This window comes from Purpureocillium takamizusanense, chromosome 8, assembly GCF_022605165.1.
Source record: "Purpureocillium takamizusanense chromosome 8, complete sequence".
Taxonomy (NCBI): Eukaryota; Fungi; Ascomycota; class Sordariomycetes; order Hypocreales; family Ophiocordycipitaceae; genus Purpureocillium; species Purpureocillium takamizusanense.
In genome coordinates, this window is record NC_063075.1 from 895,144 (window position 1) to 911,948 (window position 16,805).

The 16,805-nt window shown below is 62.0% G+C and overlaps 2 protein-coding genes across 2 annotated transcripts; one reads left to right on the forward strand and one right to left on the reverse strand.

Moving 5' to 3' along the window:
• Positions 1–474: 474 nt before the first annotated feature.
• JDV02_008315 (uncharacterized protein) lies at positions 475–1,745 on the reverse strand. Its single transcript, XM_047989900.1, has one exon. The coding sequence runs from the start codon at positions 1,572–1,574 to the stop codon at positions 1,248–1,250; it is 327 nt and encodes a 108-aa protein (XP_047845905.1). The 5' UTR covers positions 1,575–1,745; the 3' UTR covers positions 475–1,247.
• Positions 1,746–13,577: 11,832 nt separating this feature from the next.
• Positions 13,578–15,094, forward strand: JDV02_008316 (uncharacterized protein; the record flags this gene model as incomplete). Its single annotated transcript, XM_047989901.1, has 2 exons — positions 13,578–14,240; positions 14,315–15,094. The coding sequence occupies 2 exons, from the start codon at positions 13,578–13,580 to the stop codon at positions 15,092–15,094; spliced, it is 1,443 nt and encodes a 480-aa protein (XP_047845906.1).
• Between the last annotated feature and the right edge of the window lie 1,711 nt (positions 15,095–16,805).

Consider the following 16,805-nt stretch of genomic DNA (forward strand, 5'->3'; position numbering starts at 1 on the left):
AAGTCGCCTAGGAGTGAATCGCCCATCGTTGGCAAACTTGCCTCACATGGGCGTGGGTATAGAACGTGGCGGGAATGACGGGCAGCAAGAAAAATGCCTTTGGAGGGCGGCACCATGTCAAGGTAAAACTAGTTGCGTAGGTATGGCCCAAAGCTTTAGGAGATCGTCCTGCTCGTCCTGATGGATCAGACGACAGCGCTCTTTCCAAACTGTGCCGTAAGACAGGTGCGCCTGCCGTACTCGGGTTCTCTTTCATGTCGTCGTGGTGACGGCAGCTCTCGAGGAAGGTGCGACAGAAAAATTGCTCAAGGCAGCATTCAGCTTGCCTTTGACCCCTCTATACCTTGGTACCTATCGGATATCCCGCTGCACTTTGACACTGTCTGCCTTTCCTCCGTCCTTCCTTTTTCTCCATAACTGGTGATATTGCTTCACAACGGTGGGAGCAGTTAGCCCCGTCCTGAAGATGCTCTTGAATCTCTTATATTTTATTTCTAATAGGCTGAGTTCCAGCGTCAGTAGCACCTGTATGCACCATGTCGACACGGAATGCATATGTGCCAGGCACGAGCTGACTGAAAAGATGTGCGATTACGAGCAACCGCCCTGAGCTTGGAAACTCTGTCCACCAGTCGCGGCGTACCGAGCTACTCGCATTATGCTTTCGCGGTGCAAGCCCGTTAGCGGCACCAAAGGCTTTGCGGCGACGCCTCCCTCTTCAGCTCACAGTCACTGCCATAACTGCGTCACCCCTTGTCCAGCGGCCCAGCAGGCACTTTTCCACAGCTCGTGCTGATTAGCGCACCAGAAATTGCGTTCTCCTCGCTCAAGGTTCGGGCGGTCCTGATGCTGCTGCAGAGACATTTGTATCGGAACATAAGCTGTCGATAAATTTCCTGTCCTGCTGGGGTGACTGATGAAACCCGGTGCAGGGTCCCGGCTCGCGAATTACGCACATCCACAATTCACACGCGGGCGGTCGCGAGCCGTCCCGTTAGCTTGGGTTTTAGTGGCCTCGACCCTGAGACGCGAGCTGTGCAGAGACTCTGGACGAGACACTCTTCACCAGTCGCTCGATCAAGGCAATACCAGCGGGGCCTAAATCCTCAAAACTTTTAAGGTGGGTGTCTCATTCGTCTTGATAAAACATCGGCGATTCGACTCGACATCGACGTCGGCAAATGCCTGAAGGGACCAGGGCCCGATCCGCATGGCCAGGTAGAACCTGGCCATGTGTCGGGCATCATCTACTTCATGGAGGTCAGCATCACTGCCTGAGGTGGTTGGTGGCTTGTTGTGGTGCCCATGGAACCCGGAAACGAGATTTTGGCTCTCGGCGTGCTCGTCCAGTGATCCCCGCTGCTGCGGGAAGGATCAGGGTTCATGGTACGTAGGTCAGCACCAAATGCTTCCGATGGATACCCCTCCCAGTTGTTGGGCGGGAGACGACAAGCCCTCGCGAAGCCAGACCTTTTCGGGCAACCCAGACTGAGGTTACGTTCCTGGCTTATGAGGCCCTTGAACTGGCTTCGTCGCACTTTGTTTGGCTGATGGACCCGCGTACACGTCGACATGCACAGCTATTCGAATAGATGCGCAGTGAGTTCATTGTTTGGTTTGCAGAGATCCGAGGAGCGTCATGCGAGTGTTGCTCGACTCACAGCTTGCCGCGTGCGGCAAAGGAATCGAATCGCCTATGGACTGAATGTGTGAGAGCAAGGGCGTTACAACAAGCGGTATGCACCGTCTTGCAGCAAGCGATGCCGGGTGATGACGCCTGCGCCAGCACCGTCCCACAAATTGCTGCACGAGACAGGTGACTGACCTAGTCAATGCAGGCAGTGACCATTGCAGGCAGGCCACCGATGATGAACCTGGGTCGGGGCTGCGGCAGGCCAGAACCAGGGAGTGGGCGAAACGGCGGGCCGCAGGAATGACCGCCCTGGTGGTGTTTGACATTGAATGGCCGTCGTCGGTTCGTCCATGCAGCATCGCCTCCAGCGACGGTAAGCGAAAGGACCCAGTTGAAGGTCGTGTCGCACGCGGAGAGCATGGCGGCAGCCACCAGGGAAGCTGCACGGGGACGGGGCCGCGTCTTCATGCAGGATAGAGCGTTGCACGACGGGCATGCGTGAACCGCGGTTGAGCAAGTTCCACAATGGTCCCCCGCCCGCCCGAATGGCACCCGCGACTCTGTGCTGACGTGCGAATGGAAGGCATATTGATGCCGCGGCGGCGATGGCGAACACCACTGGCTGTGCGTGGGTACGGCATCATCTGGCGCGCAAGCTTTGGTTCCTTGCCTGTGTCGGTTTCGCCCCCGGTCCGCCCTGGACCCGATGGACGGAGCATCGGGGAACAGACACTGCCGGTTGTTTCTGGTGGTGCCCTGCCCTGCCCTTCTCCGCCCTGCCAGCGATCGGCCGGCCATGGCACGAACCTGGGTGAGCTGGACAAGCAGAAGAGAGGCCTGATGGCCCTGGTGATTGGGCGGCGGCTAGTCGCCGGCGCTAAGGTCGCTGTCGCTGCGGCCAACTTTCGGTGCGTTCCCAGAGAGCCGGGAGCCACTAGGCTCGCTCCACCAGATGGTTCGCAACGCTACGAGTTGATACCCTCCACCTGGTGGCCAGTGGGAGAAGGCGACAGCCATTCCAGGCGGGTCCCGAGCGGGCGGTGGGCTCCACATGGCTTAGCAGCGCACTTTCCCCTCTCGCGTGCCCACTGCAATGGCGTCAAGTGCCCGGCCTCGCCAGTGCGGGTGGGATCTCTCGAGCCCACATTGCCACGCGGATGGCGCGATTTTGAGAGGCTACGGGCCAGGTGGCAGTTCGTGGGCGGCAGACTGTCAGCACAAGGCCGTCAGCCACGTCCTGCCAGCTATCCTGATTGGCGACTTGCCTCGCTGCTTGCTCGACACGTAAGTCAAGGATGATGCACATAGACGAATCGAGTGAGCGCTGCGCCTCTGGCCCTGGATGACCGCAATGACGAGAGAACCAACGGGCGAACCTGGAGACCTCGAGCATGGCTTTGCTCGAGGGCGACGCTAGCCGACAAGGCCGAACCCCTCCCCCGCCTGCGCCTGGAGAAAAAAAAAGAGACGAAGAAGCGTGACTGACCCAAGTACTGCTCGCTGTGTTCGTCATTGTGAGAAGCTGCAGCAGCATCGTCATCGGAACCCTCCACTGCTCCATGGGAAAGCCCTTCCCGTCAGGCCATTAACCGACAGGATATTCACATCTATCCCTGCCGAATAGTAGAGCTGCAAGGTTAAGGCACGAGGACGATGTTTATGTCTGCGAGGACTCGAGAGGCGGCTATGGCGCTGCCGGTATTATAACACGTGTTTTATATATATAAACCCACACACACAGCTTTGCCAACGGAAGTGCGAGGGCACTTCCATCCTTCGTGAGTCAGGCGTCTCGACAGCGATACGTTCATAGTCGAGAACGCTAGAACAGTTCTGATCAACAGCCATGGATAGCTACGGGGCATCGAGGCGGTACGGGGGAGGATGCCCCACTCTCCCCGTTGCCTCCGCCACGATGTGTCTACGCTGCGTCGTCCCACGGGACAAATCGTGGATACGAGGGTCTATATCGCCTGTGGGTGGGCAATGGGCGGGCTGAACCGCGGTGCATAATCATTCAGGGGCCTGAATGTGGGCTAACGCAGGCTGGACTGCGTATTCTTATCACGCAAAGGCTGGTCGAACGGTTCGTAACGGTTCGTAACAGGCGTGTGTAATTCATGTCGACAGAGCACCCATTCTGACCCATGTCGCCTACCACAGGACTCACGCGGTCGCTCACAGAGGAGCACCCGCGGGTCGCCAGCGAGTCGGAGGTGCACAAGACCTGGCGGTTTGTCGAGCAACATTGACGGGCTCCAGGGATCCTTGGTCTTGCGTGCCCTGGTGCACTGGATGGGTCCTGCCTGTCTGCAGTGGAACACGGAACCTGTGACCCTACCTGTACTCCATTCCCTTGCGCGGGCTGTGCCACATGCGCTCCGCACCAGCTGCTGTGCAGGCTCTCATCCGAATCACAAGCGCCCGGGAGACGGCAAGCGCTGCAGCGACTTCAACGACGCTGCCCTCCGACTTGAACAGAGCAAGACCTCGTCTCTTGGGCATGTCGCAAGAAAGTTGCGGCCGGAGGCTCCCTCCGCGACAGGGCGACCGACGGCAGGCCAACTTGGCAAGCCAGCGCGTCCAGCGACGCCGGGCCGTGGCGCTAGAATCGACAGACCCCACAAACGGGCGACCCTGGTCCCGGGCATGGCTGACCTGTCAGATCCTGGTAGGCCATGAGCCAGTGACAACAGATCGTCACAAAACGGGAGCGTGGGGATGGAGGTGCCAGCCTGGGCTTCGCTGGCCGCTAGCCCCCAGGTCAGACAGGCTGGTCAGAATCCCACAGACTGGGGCTCGGGTGCAGATGTATACTGTACTGTATGAACAGAATGACGAGTACGTACAGATGCACAGACACGCTGCCCGTGCGAGCATGCTTTCGACACCTCTCGGGCGGCCGGCCGACTCTCTGGCGATCGGGGCAACAATATCTGCCGGTCCATAGTTATATACAACATTGCGGGAGAGGACGGGGCCTCTCACGCATGTGGACGCGGCCGGGCTCGCGCCAGATGCAAACTTCGCACCATGCTGCGTTGACGACGGCGTCTGTATGACAAATGGCGGCGCGCCGTGCCGGTGACGAACGTGCATGCGCTTCTCGCTTCATTAGTCGTCGCGGAGAGATTGGTGCAGGGGATGTGCACATCGTCGAACCATAGTGGACGGTGCGTCGCACTACAGGAGGAGGAGCACCGGACACCGCGCCGGGATGCAATCGAATTGAAGCTCGCATCGCATCGTGGTGTCGCGAGGCATGAATGGCGTGGCAGCCCGCGAGACAGCGTCAGGGGCGCCAGTCGGGCGGCAGCTGCCCCGGTTCGCCCCGACATGTGTTGCCAGGCAGATGACATGAGCGGAGCGGCCTGCACGATGTGACGGACTGGTTGGCCAGCCGGCCGCCTTGTTGCTGAGGAGGAGAGGCCTCAGTCAGAGAGCCGCAGGGCTGCTCGGAGATGTTTTGCACGCGCGCGCGCTCAACCTCGGCGGGCGCGGATACAGTCCCACGGCGATGCTGCTACGAGAGGCATCACGAGCACGAGCTCGAGTCAGGAAAAGGCCCGACTGCGCACGTTTCGGCAGTGACTTGGGGGGAGCAGTACAGTACTCTAAGTACAGCAGTTGCCATGATGGCAAAGAATGGAAGGCCAAGGTAGTAGGTCTGTGCCGCCATGCCTGCCTTTGCGTTGCCTGCGAGCGCTCAAGGCCCTGGCGGCGGGATCCCTGCAGCGGCCCCTTCCTGCCACCGACGGAAGCCTCATCGTGCCGACCAGTGGAGGCCCCTGGAAGCGGGCGCGGAGGCGGCGATACCCGCCCGCCCTGCCGTCCTGTCCCGCGCCAACGTTGGTGGCAGGGCCCCCTGGATGGTTGGGGTGCGTGCTCCAGACTGGGCTGCGGCAGCTGTCGGCGCCAACACAACAAACACGACTGTTGGAGGGAGGGGGGAGCTTTTCGTCATGTTCGTCGTCGGTCGCCTGCACGACGGCGACCGCCTTCGCAGAGAACAAGTTGGGCCGCCGATGGCATTACTACTTGGAAAGGGGATTGTCGTCGCCGTGGCATGCCTAATCATGACCTCGCTGTCCAACAGCTGGCGTAATCCAACGGTGCCGTCGTGCACTCACTGCCTACACTAGGACCCAACTCGAGGCAGGGGACGCGGTGCCTTGGTTCCATTGGCGTGGTCGCCGTGTGAGCAATGCAACTTTTGTGCGGCATCGTCAAGCTGTCTATCCGGTCCTTTGCTGAGGCCAGTGGCCAGGTCCGACTGTTCTCAGGGTGCGGGAAGGATGCCGTCCGTCTGGAGGTTGTGCTACAAGTACTACACGGCCGTGATAGGATAGGCTACTGTTGCGGGAAGGAACAGGTCGCCGACAAAACGCAACTCCCCCCCCCCGGGTCCCAATTGAATCCCAGAGCATCTCCTCAAGAGCAGCGCGCAGACAGGACATAGTACGGTGATGTTGCTCTGCCACCCCCCGACAGGTGCTGGTTGTCGTCAGAAGTCATGTGGCAGACGAGGGTGCGCGCTGAGCATGGGCCTGCCGACATGGTGCGCCGTGCATGGCGGGCCGAAACGACGGCGCGGCCCAGGTTCGGGGGACACTCGGGCCATGTCGCGAGCGAGAGAACCCATTTTGCCGTGCACCACGTGCGCTCGTGGGAAATGCAACCGTGGGCCTTGTTGCGCTTACGATGGACGCCTCCTCTGGCGAGCGGGCATCTCGGGTAACTGACTGACTGCTACTACGTACGTACATCCAGGGACGGTGTTGGACGAAGGCGGAGACATACAGACATGGGTATTTGTTGAACATGACAGAGGCGGAAGCAGACCAAAGGGGCGGATTATTAGCAGAGCCAGCCAGCCCGTCTCTGTCGAGGGCGCCAGGGCTGTTTTTCTGCGGTTGGCTTTTGACGCGGTCAGGCTTGGGTTGTGGTTATGATGACGACGGGCCCGCCCCACAGACCGCCACGAAGGCGGATGGGTCCAGGCAGGCAGGCAGTCCGGAACGGCAATTGCGGACGCGAAAACGAACGAGGCAAGGTGGGCGGCGGCGGCGGCGGCGACGGTCAATCGGCCTACCATGCGTTATGTGCCCAACCTCGATGGGCTTCGGGCGGTGGTGGTGGTGGTGCCAAGTAAGTTAGTACCTTTTGTGATGTGAGGTACGAAGTAGGTGAGAACGCACTTAGTACCTCTGTGCTGCGCTGCCTTGCGCTGGTGCTGGTGCTGGTGCTGGTGGTGCTGGTGCCCTGCGACTGCCCTGCGACTGCGCCTGCGCTCAACCACCTCACCTGGATGCCCTCGCCGTCGGCCACACACCCCTGCAGCGGCAGCGGACCTACCAGAAGCTCGCCTTGCAGCAGGGCCGCAGCGCAGCTAACGATTAGCGGGGAGACAAGAGGACAGGGGTCAGGGGGGGGGGAGGGGGGCCCTGGAGGTGGACAGGAGGACGAGAACAGGACAAGGACAAGGACAGGGGGAGAAGAGGGAACGCTCACTCACTCATCAGGCAGAGGGGGTGTCGCGACGCACTGCAGGCGTGGTGGGGAGGAGCAGGCCGTGCGCCAGAGGAGTCGGGCCCAGCAGGAAGCACACAGCTCGTGCATGCTGCGGCCGCCTCTGCAACCCAAGCCGCCCGCCCGCCCGCCCACCCGCCTGCCGCCGCCGCCGCCGTCGGGAGCGCGCGCCGTCTCGGGACCCCAGACGGGCCTTCCAGTCTGAATCGTTTTGTACCTAGTTACCTTGTAGGTGGCATTTTGCTATTAGCGGGAAGGGCCCGCTCCTTGCGGCGGCAGCGAAGAAAAGTCAGACGCCAGTGTCGACCAGCGGAACCACCAAAAAAAAAAAACGTCTGGCTGACGGCGCGCGCGACTGGGCCAAACCATGACACGACGCTTTTGCGAGTCGTCCGTCTCTTGGGGGAAGCACCCCTCGTCCCCTCGTTTTGAGCCCGTCTGTCTGTGTATCTGTCACTGTCGACCAGACTAGGCCAGACCATTGCGTGCGGGTCGGCTGGCCGGGTCCCTTGGGATCTACTAGTATGTTATGCTCTTCCACGACTGGAGGTGAGTTGATGGCCTCGCTTTCCTTTTTCCCCCCATGCATGAGTGCCGGGACAGAACAAGAGCAAAACAAAGTGTGTCTTGACGCACACTGTCGTCACGCAGCCAGCCTTTTTGGTCGCTTCCCCGCGTTTGATCGCCTGGTACATACGCTACCAAGTGGTAGGTAGTAGTCTGTTTCTGGGTATGTCGTGCGTGCGTGCGTACGTGCGTGCGCTCGCGCGTGTACAGTTTGTACATCCCTACCTCAGGCCTTCGTACTGCTGACATGTCTATGGGGAGGGGAGGGCTGGGCAAATCGGCTGAGCCTCGTGAGAGCTTCCCCCCGCCTTTTAGTACCTTACTTACCTTGTCGTCGTTTGTCCTGGGGATTAGTTACTCGATTCATTCATCCGCTCAGAGAGGAATGGCCTCGGCGTCCCCCTCCCCCTCCCCCTCCTCCTCCTCGCCTCCCTCGACTCCAGCTACAGACGTGCCTTGCAGCTGCTGGGAAAAGCTTCGTTCGCTCTGCTGCTCCCCCCCTTCGCTCGGTGACTGGCCCACGGAGAAGGCAGACGCTGGCTGCACTTGGATACTTTGCGCACGCATGCACGCACGCACGCACGCACGCACGCACGCACTGTAGTACCCCCAAATCGAGCGAGAGCGAGAAGAAGGGGGGGGGGGAGGCGACCCCTGCCTGCCGATTCCGGGCACGTCCCCATGTTCTGTCTGTGCACGCCCCCCTCCCAAGTCCCAGTCCAGGCTCCCCCGGGGTCTGCCATTCCACACGGCGGGCGCTCTGGCGCATCGCACCGTACCGAAGCGAAGCCGCCAGCGCTGCTGCTGGTGCATGGGGAGGAGAAGACGAGAGGCGGTGGGAGCAGGGTAGGGCAGAGATAAGTGCAGCGCGAGAAATGCGCACACCCTCCTGCTCTGCTGACCTCGCCGTTCTCTTATGGCCATTGAGGAATGGTAAGGCAAGCAAGGGAAAGGGGAGAAGGAACCTAGAAACCGGGAGGATGCCAATTTGCCTTTGCCTTGCTTCAAGTCGTGTCGGTCAGAGAGCCAGGGCGCCCTATCGTGTCCGCCTGCATCGTACGAAGTATGTACGTACGCAGACACGTACAGTCAAATCCAGGCCTCTTCCCCGCGCTTGAAAGAAGGAAGGAACGAGGGACGAGGAGGCATGGAGGAGGGAGCTAGTAAGTTAGTAGTCACGACACGGCTCCATTCGCAGTGATGGCTTCCCGCCCTCACTGATCACTCACCCACCTCCTCACTATCCGGCTCTCTCTCTCTCTCTTGCTCCTCCACAGCACCATCACGGGCCCTGGTGGGCAAGCAGGACTGGAGGCGCTGCCGCAGCGCCCCCGCTGAGTGGCCACAAAGCCTGCACCCGTCCTGCCGGGACGCGCCAGAGACTAGCGTGCGTCCTGCTGCAGCAGTAGCAGCAGCAAGGCGCTGCTGGGACATGAGACAGAACCCAAGCATTCAAGGTACCCCTCATCGCAGGCTCACACCCACCACCACCACCACCACCACCACCATGATGGCCACTGCCTGCCCGGCGGCACGTCCGCCTGTGACAAGAGCTGCCACCGACCGACTCGACCGACTCGACCGACACTGTGCATCCCCCCCCGGCGAACCGCACTACGGGACGGACATGGCGCCTGTTTGTTGCTCGCGAAACACACACATACAGACGCACACACGCACACACGCACACACATCTTCGCTGCCGTCGGCATCGCTCCCGCTCCGTGTCGTGCATCCCGCCGCCCATCACTAAAGATGTGCCGTCGCCGCCGCCTGTGCAGCAGCACCGGCTCTGCCTCGTCCGTTCGTTTGTTCTCCTTTGCCCCCCCCCCCCTTCTCTCTTCCTTTCTCTGCCGCCCATCGTCTCGCTCCGACTTCCCCGCCGACCCTTGCACACCGGGGGACGGAACGTCCCTCTCCTGCTCGGGGTTGTTTTTGTGTCTCGAACCAACAACGGGTTTGTCATCTTGGGACTCTGATGATGAGCCTTCGGGCGCTGCCCATGACGCGTCCCAGAGAGAGCCCGCCGAGTCTTGCTGCTAGCACTACTACTAGTCTCTACGTCGCCAGGGGGAGGGCACGATCTTCTGGTGCGTGCGTGCCGTCGGGGACCAGAGCCGATGCCGGGCCGGGCGAAGAGCCAAGCGGGCCGGATAGTGCCTGGGTGGGGGGATTAAAGGCAGGTGCGGGACGCCGGAGACGGCAACTTAGTTTATGCCACTCACTACGCGTGTTGCTCGCTCGCGGGGCTCCGGCTGCTTGCTGTTGGTTGCACGAGCGATGGCGATTTGTTGAGGATGCCGGGTTGTTTGGGCGGGCGGCTGTGTGCAATGCGGTGCAGCGCAGCGCAGAGCAGAGCAGAGCAGCGCAGAGCAGCGCAGAGCAGCTCGCCTGTGCGGTGCGGTGCAAAGCGGTGCAGTGCATGCGTGCGCGTGTGTTGGCCACATGACCAACGCAATGCGCGCCGCTGCGGATGGATGGATGGGATGCAAGGACGGACGGATGGACGGGATGGGGGTTGCACGCACGCACGCACGCAAGTACGTTTCTATATGCGACCGTACGTACGTGCGTGTATGCCCTTGAATCCTCCATCTGTTTGTTTGTGACCCTTGAGAGGGAGGGAAGACGACGTCGTCGGGCCTGATGGCGAAGGCCCTCCCTCTCTCTTCACAATGCGTGCCTGGCTGGGGTTCTCCGTTGCGGCTCCGCCCCTCGACGTCATTGTCGCGGAGCGGTACGGTACGGTACGGTGCGGTGCGGTGCGGTGCATCAAGCCGATGACACCCACCCGCGTAAAGAAGGGGGCCGAAATGGGGCGCATCGAGCAAGCAAGATCAAACATAGGGCACAATGGTGGGCTCTGGGGTCCGTTCGTCCCTCTCTCTCCCTCGCGCCACGGTAGACGAACTGCCGGTTGACAGCATGCAACACGGCCGCCAACGAACGGCCCCATATATACCTACCTACCTTGGTAGGTTAGTACCCAGAGTGCCAGTATACACTGGGTGCAGCAGTACTGCTAATCATGGAAAGGGATCGGGGACTGGGACGCGGGGAGTTGCTGGCCTGCAAACCCGTGGAAGGCAGGCTGGCTCTCACTCAGCATTGGGGCTCGCTGGCTCACTTGCTCAACCACGGGCATGCCTGCAACAGACAAGGCTGTACGACTAGATCGTACTGAAGGGCAACCCGGCCAGCCAGCCAGCGGGGCGTCCGATCCTCGAAAGAACCTTACGCAAAGAAGTTGTCAAGGTAGGCGAGTATTTAGGTCAGTGCCTTGGGCCATCTCGCACCGACGAGGCGACTAACACTTCTCGCAATGTTCAGCACTGCACTGGACAGCCACCTGGCTGGCTGGCGGGAAGGGGGGGGGGGGGGTTGGTTTCGCCCAACTCACCCGAGTCCGTGGCCCCCCCCCAAACCCCAAACCCAAACAGAGCTTAGCTTCGCCGCTGGCCGCCGCTGGGTCGGCACGCGCTGGGAACGGCACGACGCCGGGCTATCCGTCCACCTCGACCTTGCCTTGCCCGCCTTGCCTTGCATTCCCGCCCGCGCCGGGCTCCCATGCCGTTCGGTTGTGTCCCCCCTCCCCCCTCCCCCCCTGTCGGAACAGCAAAGAGTACCACCCCCTTGGCACCCTTGGTCGTCGTGACTGGGCAGTTGGGTAGGTTTAGTAGGGTAGGTACGTACCTAGTAGCACGTTAGTAGTACTGGTGGAGTTCGCCAGAACGGCCCGAGCAGCAGCAGCAGCAGAGCGCAGCGCAGTGAATTCGACGCACTTGACCCGAGGTCAGCCCAGCCCCAGCCCCAGCCCAGCCCAGCCCAGCCCAGCCAGGAGCCAGGCGCCCGCCCAACCCAGTGCGCAAGCAAGCCCTCCCACTGAAACCTTGCTCTCCCATGTCGTCGTTGCCCGTCCGGAGTCCCAGATCCGTGTCCCGTCCGTCCGTCCGTCCGTCCGTCTACTGTTGGCACGGTACTGTCTGCACCTGCCCGGGTCGCCGAGAACCAGTAACATGTAGTACCTAGGTAGGTACGAAGTAGGTTCTCCAGCAACACAGGCCTGTCAAACCGCATCTCACGCCGCTCATCACCTTTCCGACAGTCCCCCTCCCTCCTCTTCCTTGCCACCCGAGGTCCCCGGATCAGCAGGCGCGCCGCCGTCCTCCGTTTGCTCTTGTTCCCCGCCTCCGACCCGGCCCGCCTACGGGCTGACGGGTTGAAAGGGAGAAAAAAAGAAGAGAGGGCAGCAACACTCGCACTCGTATCTGTACGCGTGCCACCACGAGCGCACGCACCCCGCCCAGCTCGCGGCCGCCCGCCTCTGCAGCCTGCTCGCGCTGCCTCTGTCCGGGAGCAGGGCGTTACACGACGGCTCATCAGCGCTCCTTTGGGTACCAGAGGAAGCGACAAGACTCACGAGCGCGGCGGCAGGGCTGCGCCGTGGTGGGACGCACAGCACCGTCTGCTAGAACGGGTATTTGCCCGGCGGTGCGGTGCGGTGCGGTGCGCGCCTCTGCATACATACATACATGCGACCTGCGTATAGTACTGCATACTACATTTCGACGAGCACCCAACTGCAGCGCAGAAGGAGTACCGTGCCTGCCTGCCTACACCGAGCACAAAGTTCCCCGTTGCTCGCTCGCGATGCGCGCGCGGCCAATGGGTGTTGCGTCGAGGCACCCTGCCCGCAGACATTTAGGTACCTACCTGTACAGTATCATACCTTCCTACCTCTTGTAGTACCCGACCTTGCCTTACCTAAGGTGAGCGAGCCCTGGGGGTCCCGCCGCACCCCCCTCGCCCGGGCGCTATCGCTGCCCGCTGGGAGAGCCAAAAAGAAAAAGTGGTCACCGCCCGTCCGTCTGGGCCCAGCCCAGCCCGGCCCAGCACCTCGGCGCCGCCAGCTGCCGCTGATGAGGCAAGGCCGGGTCGGGTCACTGAGGAACCCAAGGTACCCAGGGTAACAACAGCCCGCTCCTCGCCCATCCACCCACCCACACCCACACCCACAACCGCCCACGCCCCACGCCCATGTCCATGCCCACGCCCCATCACCCTTCCATCCACCACCCGGCAGGACCAGGGAAAGCGACCCAAGTACATTTGACTGGCGCACCCCCCCCCGGGCCCGCGGGTACATTATTTGTACCCTGGCCGTCTCGTGCACCGCACGCACGCCTCTGGCCCAACTCGACTCAACTCCTTCCTTTCCACTTCCACGGCATCTCCTCCTCCTCCTCCCCTCCTCACCTCCACCACCTCCCTAACCCTCACCCTCAGCACCACTACCACCACTACCACCACCACCTCCCCTCAAAAAAATTTCCCAGACGCGACGCGGGCAACGGCCCTCTGGCGGACAGCAACATCCGCGAGCCTCGATCCGTCGCCGACGAACTCTGTGCGCGCGCCATTGGAAGCCGCACCGTTTCGTTGTACCGTTCGCACCCGCACCCGCTCGACTGCCGCATTCGGGCGCCGCCTGCCTGCCCTCTCTCCCGCCCGCGCGCGCTGCCCACGCCTGCGGCCACGACAGCATTGCGCATGCTCTGCCGACAACGACGACGAGACGCACCGCGCCCCGCGAGATAAGTCTCTCAACCCTACCGTCCGACGCCCGAAGCACCGCAGCAGCACTTGCGCCGACGCCGCCGCCGCCACCAGGGACCCCGACCCCCGACATCGACGTCAGTTTGTCCGATCCGACCCCCCCCCCCCCCCGCGTCGCCGTCGCCGTCTGCATCCTTGCCCAGCATTGGCAGCACCGCGCTTGGCTGCACGTCTGTCCAGCTGGCCGCCAGGCTAGACGCTCCTCGCGCAACTCCATCTGGACCGGCAGAGCATGGCCGAAGACCGCCTTCGCCAAGACCGTACTCAGCACAATCACTCCGAGGACAAGCACCAAGGCCCAGCCCGCTACCCTCCAGGGCCACCGCCGCCTTCCACGGACGAACATCAGCAGGGCCGGCGCTCCGTCGAGGGCCCGAGATCCGCCATGGCCGCAACTGTCACGCTCCCTTCCATCCACGAGGCGCGCGGCGCCGCAGGCTACGGCCCTCAGGGACCGCCGCAACCACCTCCGCCTCCCGGCGCCCGCGGCGGCTACCCTCATGATCCGCGCTATGCCTCGCCAAACGCCGTCAACGGCTACCCGCCACCGTCCGCGGGCCAGCAGCCGCCTCCCTCGACCTATCTGCCGCCTTTGCAGACCGGCCCCGCCGACCCGCGCTCGCCAGCGTATCCCCCGGACCAACGAGGCGGCTACTACGATGACCGGCGGCCGCCCCCCGGCCAGTATCCCGACCCTCACCAAGCCCAGCAGTACGCGGCGGAGGGCTATTACTATCGCGGGCCTCCGGGAGTCGTGCCCCCCAACGGCTATCCCCGGCCGCCACAGGGACCGTACCAGGAGTATGCGCCGCAGCCAGGCGGCGCCCCGGGCATGGCGCAGGCCGCTCCAAGACAGCGAACCTCGATCGCCTGTCGGTACTGCCGCAAGAGAAAGGTGGGTTTGCGCCACGCTGAAGGGGGCAGACCTTGAACACGCACGAAGCAGTGCGGGCTGACCAGACCTTTTAGATCCGCTGCAGCGGCTACCAGAACACGCCGGGTGGCAAGTGTCAGAACTGCGCCCGGATGAACCAGGAATGCATCTTCCAGCCCGTGTCATCCTCGAGCTCGACCGCCTTCATCCCCGTGTCCGCAGTCCCCGGCGGGGTCCCTCCCGGAACCCAATTGTTCGGCGCGTACGGCCAGCCGTTGGCTCCCAGCTCCATGCCCGTCGGGCATCCCTATCCGCCTCCTCATCACGGAGGGCCACCACCGCCCGGGCCGGCGCCTCCTAATTACTACTCGCAGCACCCCCCGCCGGGTCCGCACTCAGCGCAGCCCACGCAGTCGCCCACCGAGTCCTTTTCCTCGTACGGGGACGACGCGCAGGTAGCCGGCAGGCGCCGGCGTCGCACGCCCGAGGAACGCGAGGAAGGCTACAGGCTGCCCCCGCCTCGAGGCGGCGCCCCAGACGAGGAAGCCCGCCGTCGATCGCCCGCCGAGTTCTCCAACAACAGCAGCCCCGGAAACCTCACTCACCTACCTTACCAAGGCGCACGGCAAAGCCCTCACAACGCTGCCGCGCTACCGCAGGCACCGGGGCAAGGCGGACGCTCGCCCGCGGCCGCCAATGGGTCAAGCGGCGCATCGACCCCCGCTCGGCAGCAGCAGGCCTCGTCCGGCCAGTCGCAAAACTCGACGTCTGTCATGAGCCTCAGCAACCTGGTGGACAAGAGCGACATCGACAGGGGCATGATTGACCGGCTCAACCGGCAGCGAGATTCCAAGGGGGCAAACGGGTCTCGTTGAGGAGATGAAAGAAGGCGTCTGCCTGCAGAGGGCACCCGTCGAACGGGGCCGCGACCCCTTTCCGCCCGCGTCAAGTGCTGAGGGAGAAGGAGGAACAGCCAGACACCATCTAACAAAGAAGAAGGGAAAAAACAACAAAAGAAGAAAAAAAAAGAAAGAAGTCGACTCTGCCGGACAGTTGGTCACTTTTAAGCTACGCGCGCACGTTTCTTGTGGTACATCGGAAGACGCTCGAGACGATTCTGGCTTCTCGTTGACGAGAACTCGACACCTGCATGATGGCGGATTTCGGCGAGCAGAACCTCCAGAGGTCTTTTGGGCGATACAGGACGGCGATACCAAAGTTTAGAACAACCATCCCGTTTGGCAACAAACACGCTTGCTTTTGGGGGCGCACGTCGTTTGCGTTTACTACAACCCGTCCTTGTTTCGCTGCTTTGCGCCAGCTGCGACGCCCGGTTTTTCATTTCGCACCCTTCCTTGCCCCCCCCCATTTTGTCACCCTTTGTTTCTACTAGGATCGGGAGCGTGTCCGTCCGTCTGTTGATGTTGTCGGATGCGTGGGACGACCACGGCGGCCGATGACGGCGATGAGGAGGGCTGGCGCTGCTGCCGCGCTAGTTGTAATGGCACGATCAATGTTTATGTCTCCTTTTATATTCATGTCAGAAAAGACGGACCTGCCTCACGGCACCAAACGTTTTGATTTTCTTGTTCATTTTTGTTGGACTCTTTTTTATTTTCCAACTCTCGCTCTGATCACTTTTGGTTTTTGTTTTCTCGCTGGCTCACGGGTGGGAGGCATATGGGGCGCATGGGCGGAATGGGTAGTTGGGCGCCTTTCTCCCGCGCTCAACTCTCGGCCCAACCGATGGCGCAAGACGGTGCTGGACTTGTCGGGGGGTGCCTGGTATGGCTGGCCGCAATGTGTATGTACATGGATGGCTCTCGACGCGATTGCATGGGATGGGATGGGACGGCACTGTGCGTCGAGCCGAGCCAAAGTGTTAGGAATGTCTACAAGCTGCAGTTTGGCAGTGTGTTTGCCTCAGGCCGCGGGTGCCCTCGATGGTCCCACGAAGCCAGCCACCCGTGCTCCGAGTCGAGTCCCCGGGTTTCTTTTTTTAATTCCCTATTCACCGGGTCCATTGTCCGCCATGCCGTCCCTTGGCTGGCTGGGCAAACGCTCCTACCACGGGTCGAAGGTATGATACCGTCAGTGCTAACGAACTTATGACGCCGTAGGTTCGTGGACTCAAGCCTCTTTCCCCCCTTATTTAGCGGCGGCGGGGCCGGATGGGGAGGGGGGAGGGGCTCAGGGGCTTTTTCTCTCTCCGTCCGTAGCCTTCGCCGCCATCCTCCTCTGCCATTGTGACGACTGAACCGACCTACCGACCGACCGACCGACCGACCGACCAAGAGAGCCGGGGCCCGCACCGCCATGTCCGTTTTGATTTTTTTCTCGGGCGAGTACCGGTCGGTTCCCGGTCCGGCAACCCCCTACTATCCGAAGCAATACTGAAGGAAGCATCATCCACTGGGGATAATTTATCGCCGTGCGAGCTTTTGTCTGTTTTGTGCGTTTGCGTGTACGTGGTATGTTCGTGGGACCCGTGGGACCACCCGCCCGCGGGCGTTGCGTTGCGTTGCGTTGCGTTGCGTGCGCGGACCTCCCGTTGGACAGGAAAAAGGGGGGGGGGAGGAGGGCTCG

What these genes read in the sequence shown, in the direction of transcription:
- JDV02_008315 (XM_047989900.1), bottom strand. Translation starts at nt 1,574, where the DNA reads ATGTCGACGTGTACGCGGGTCCATCAGCCAAACAAAGTGCGACGAAGC.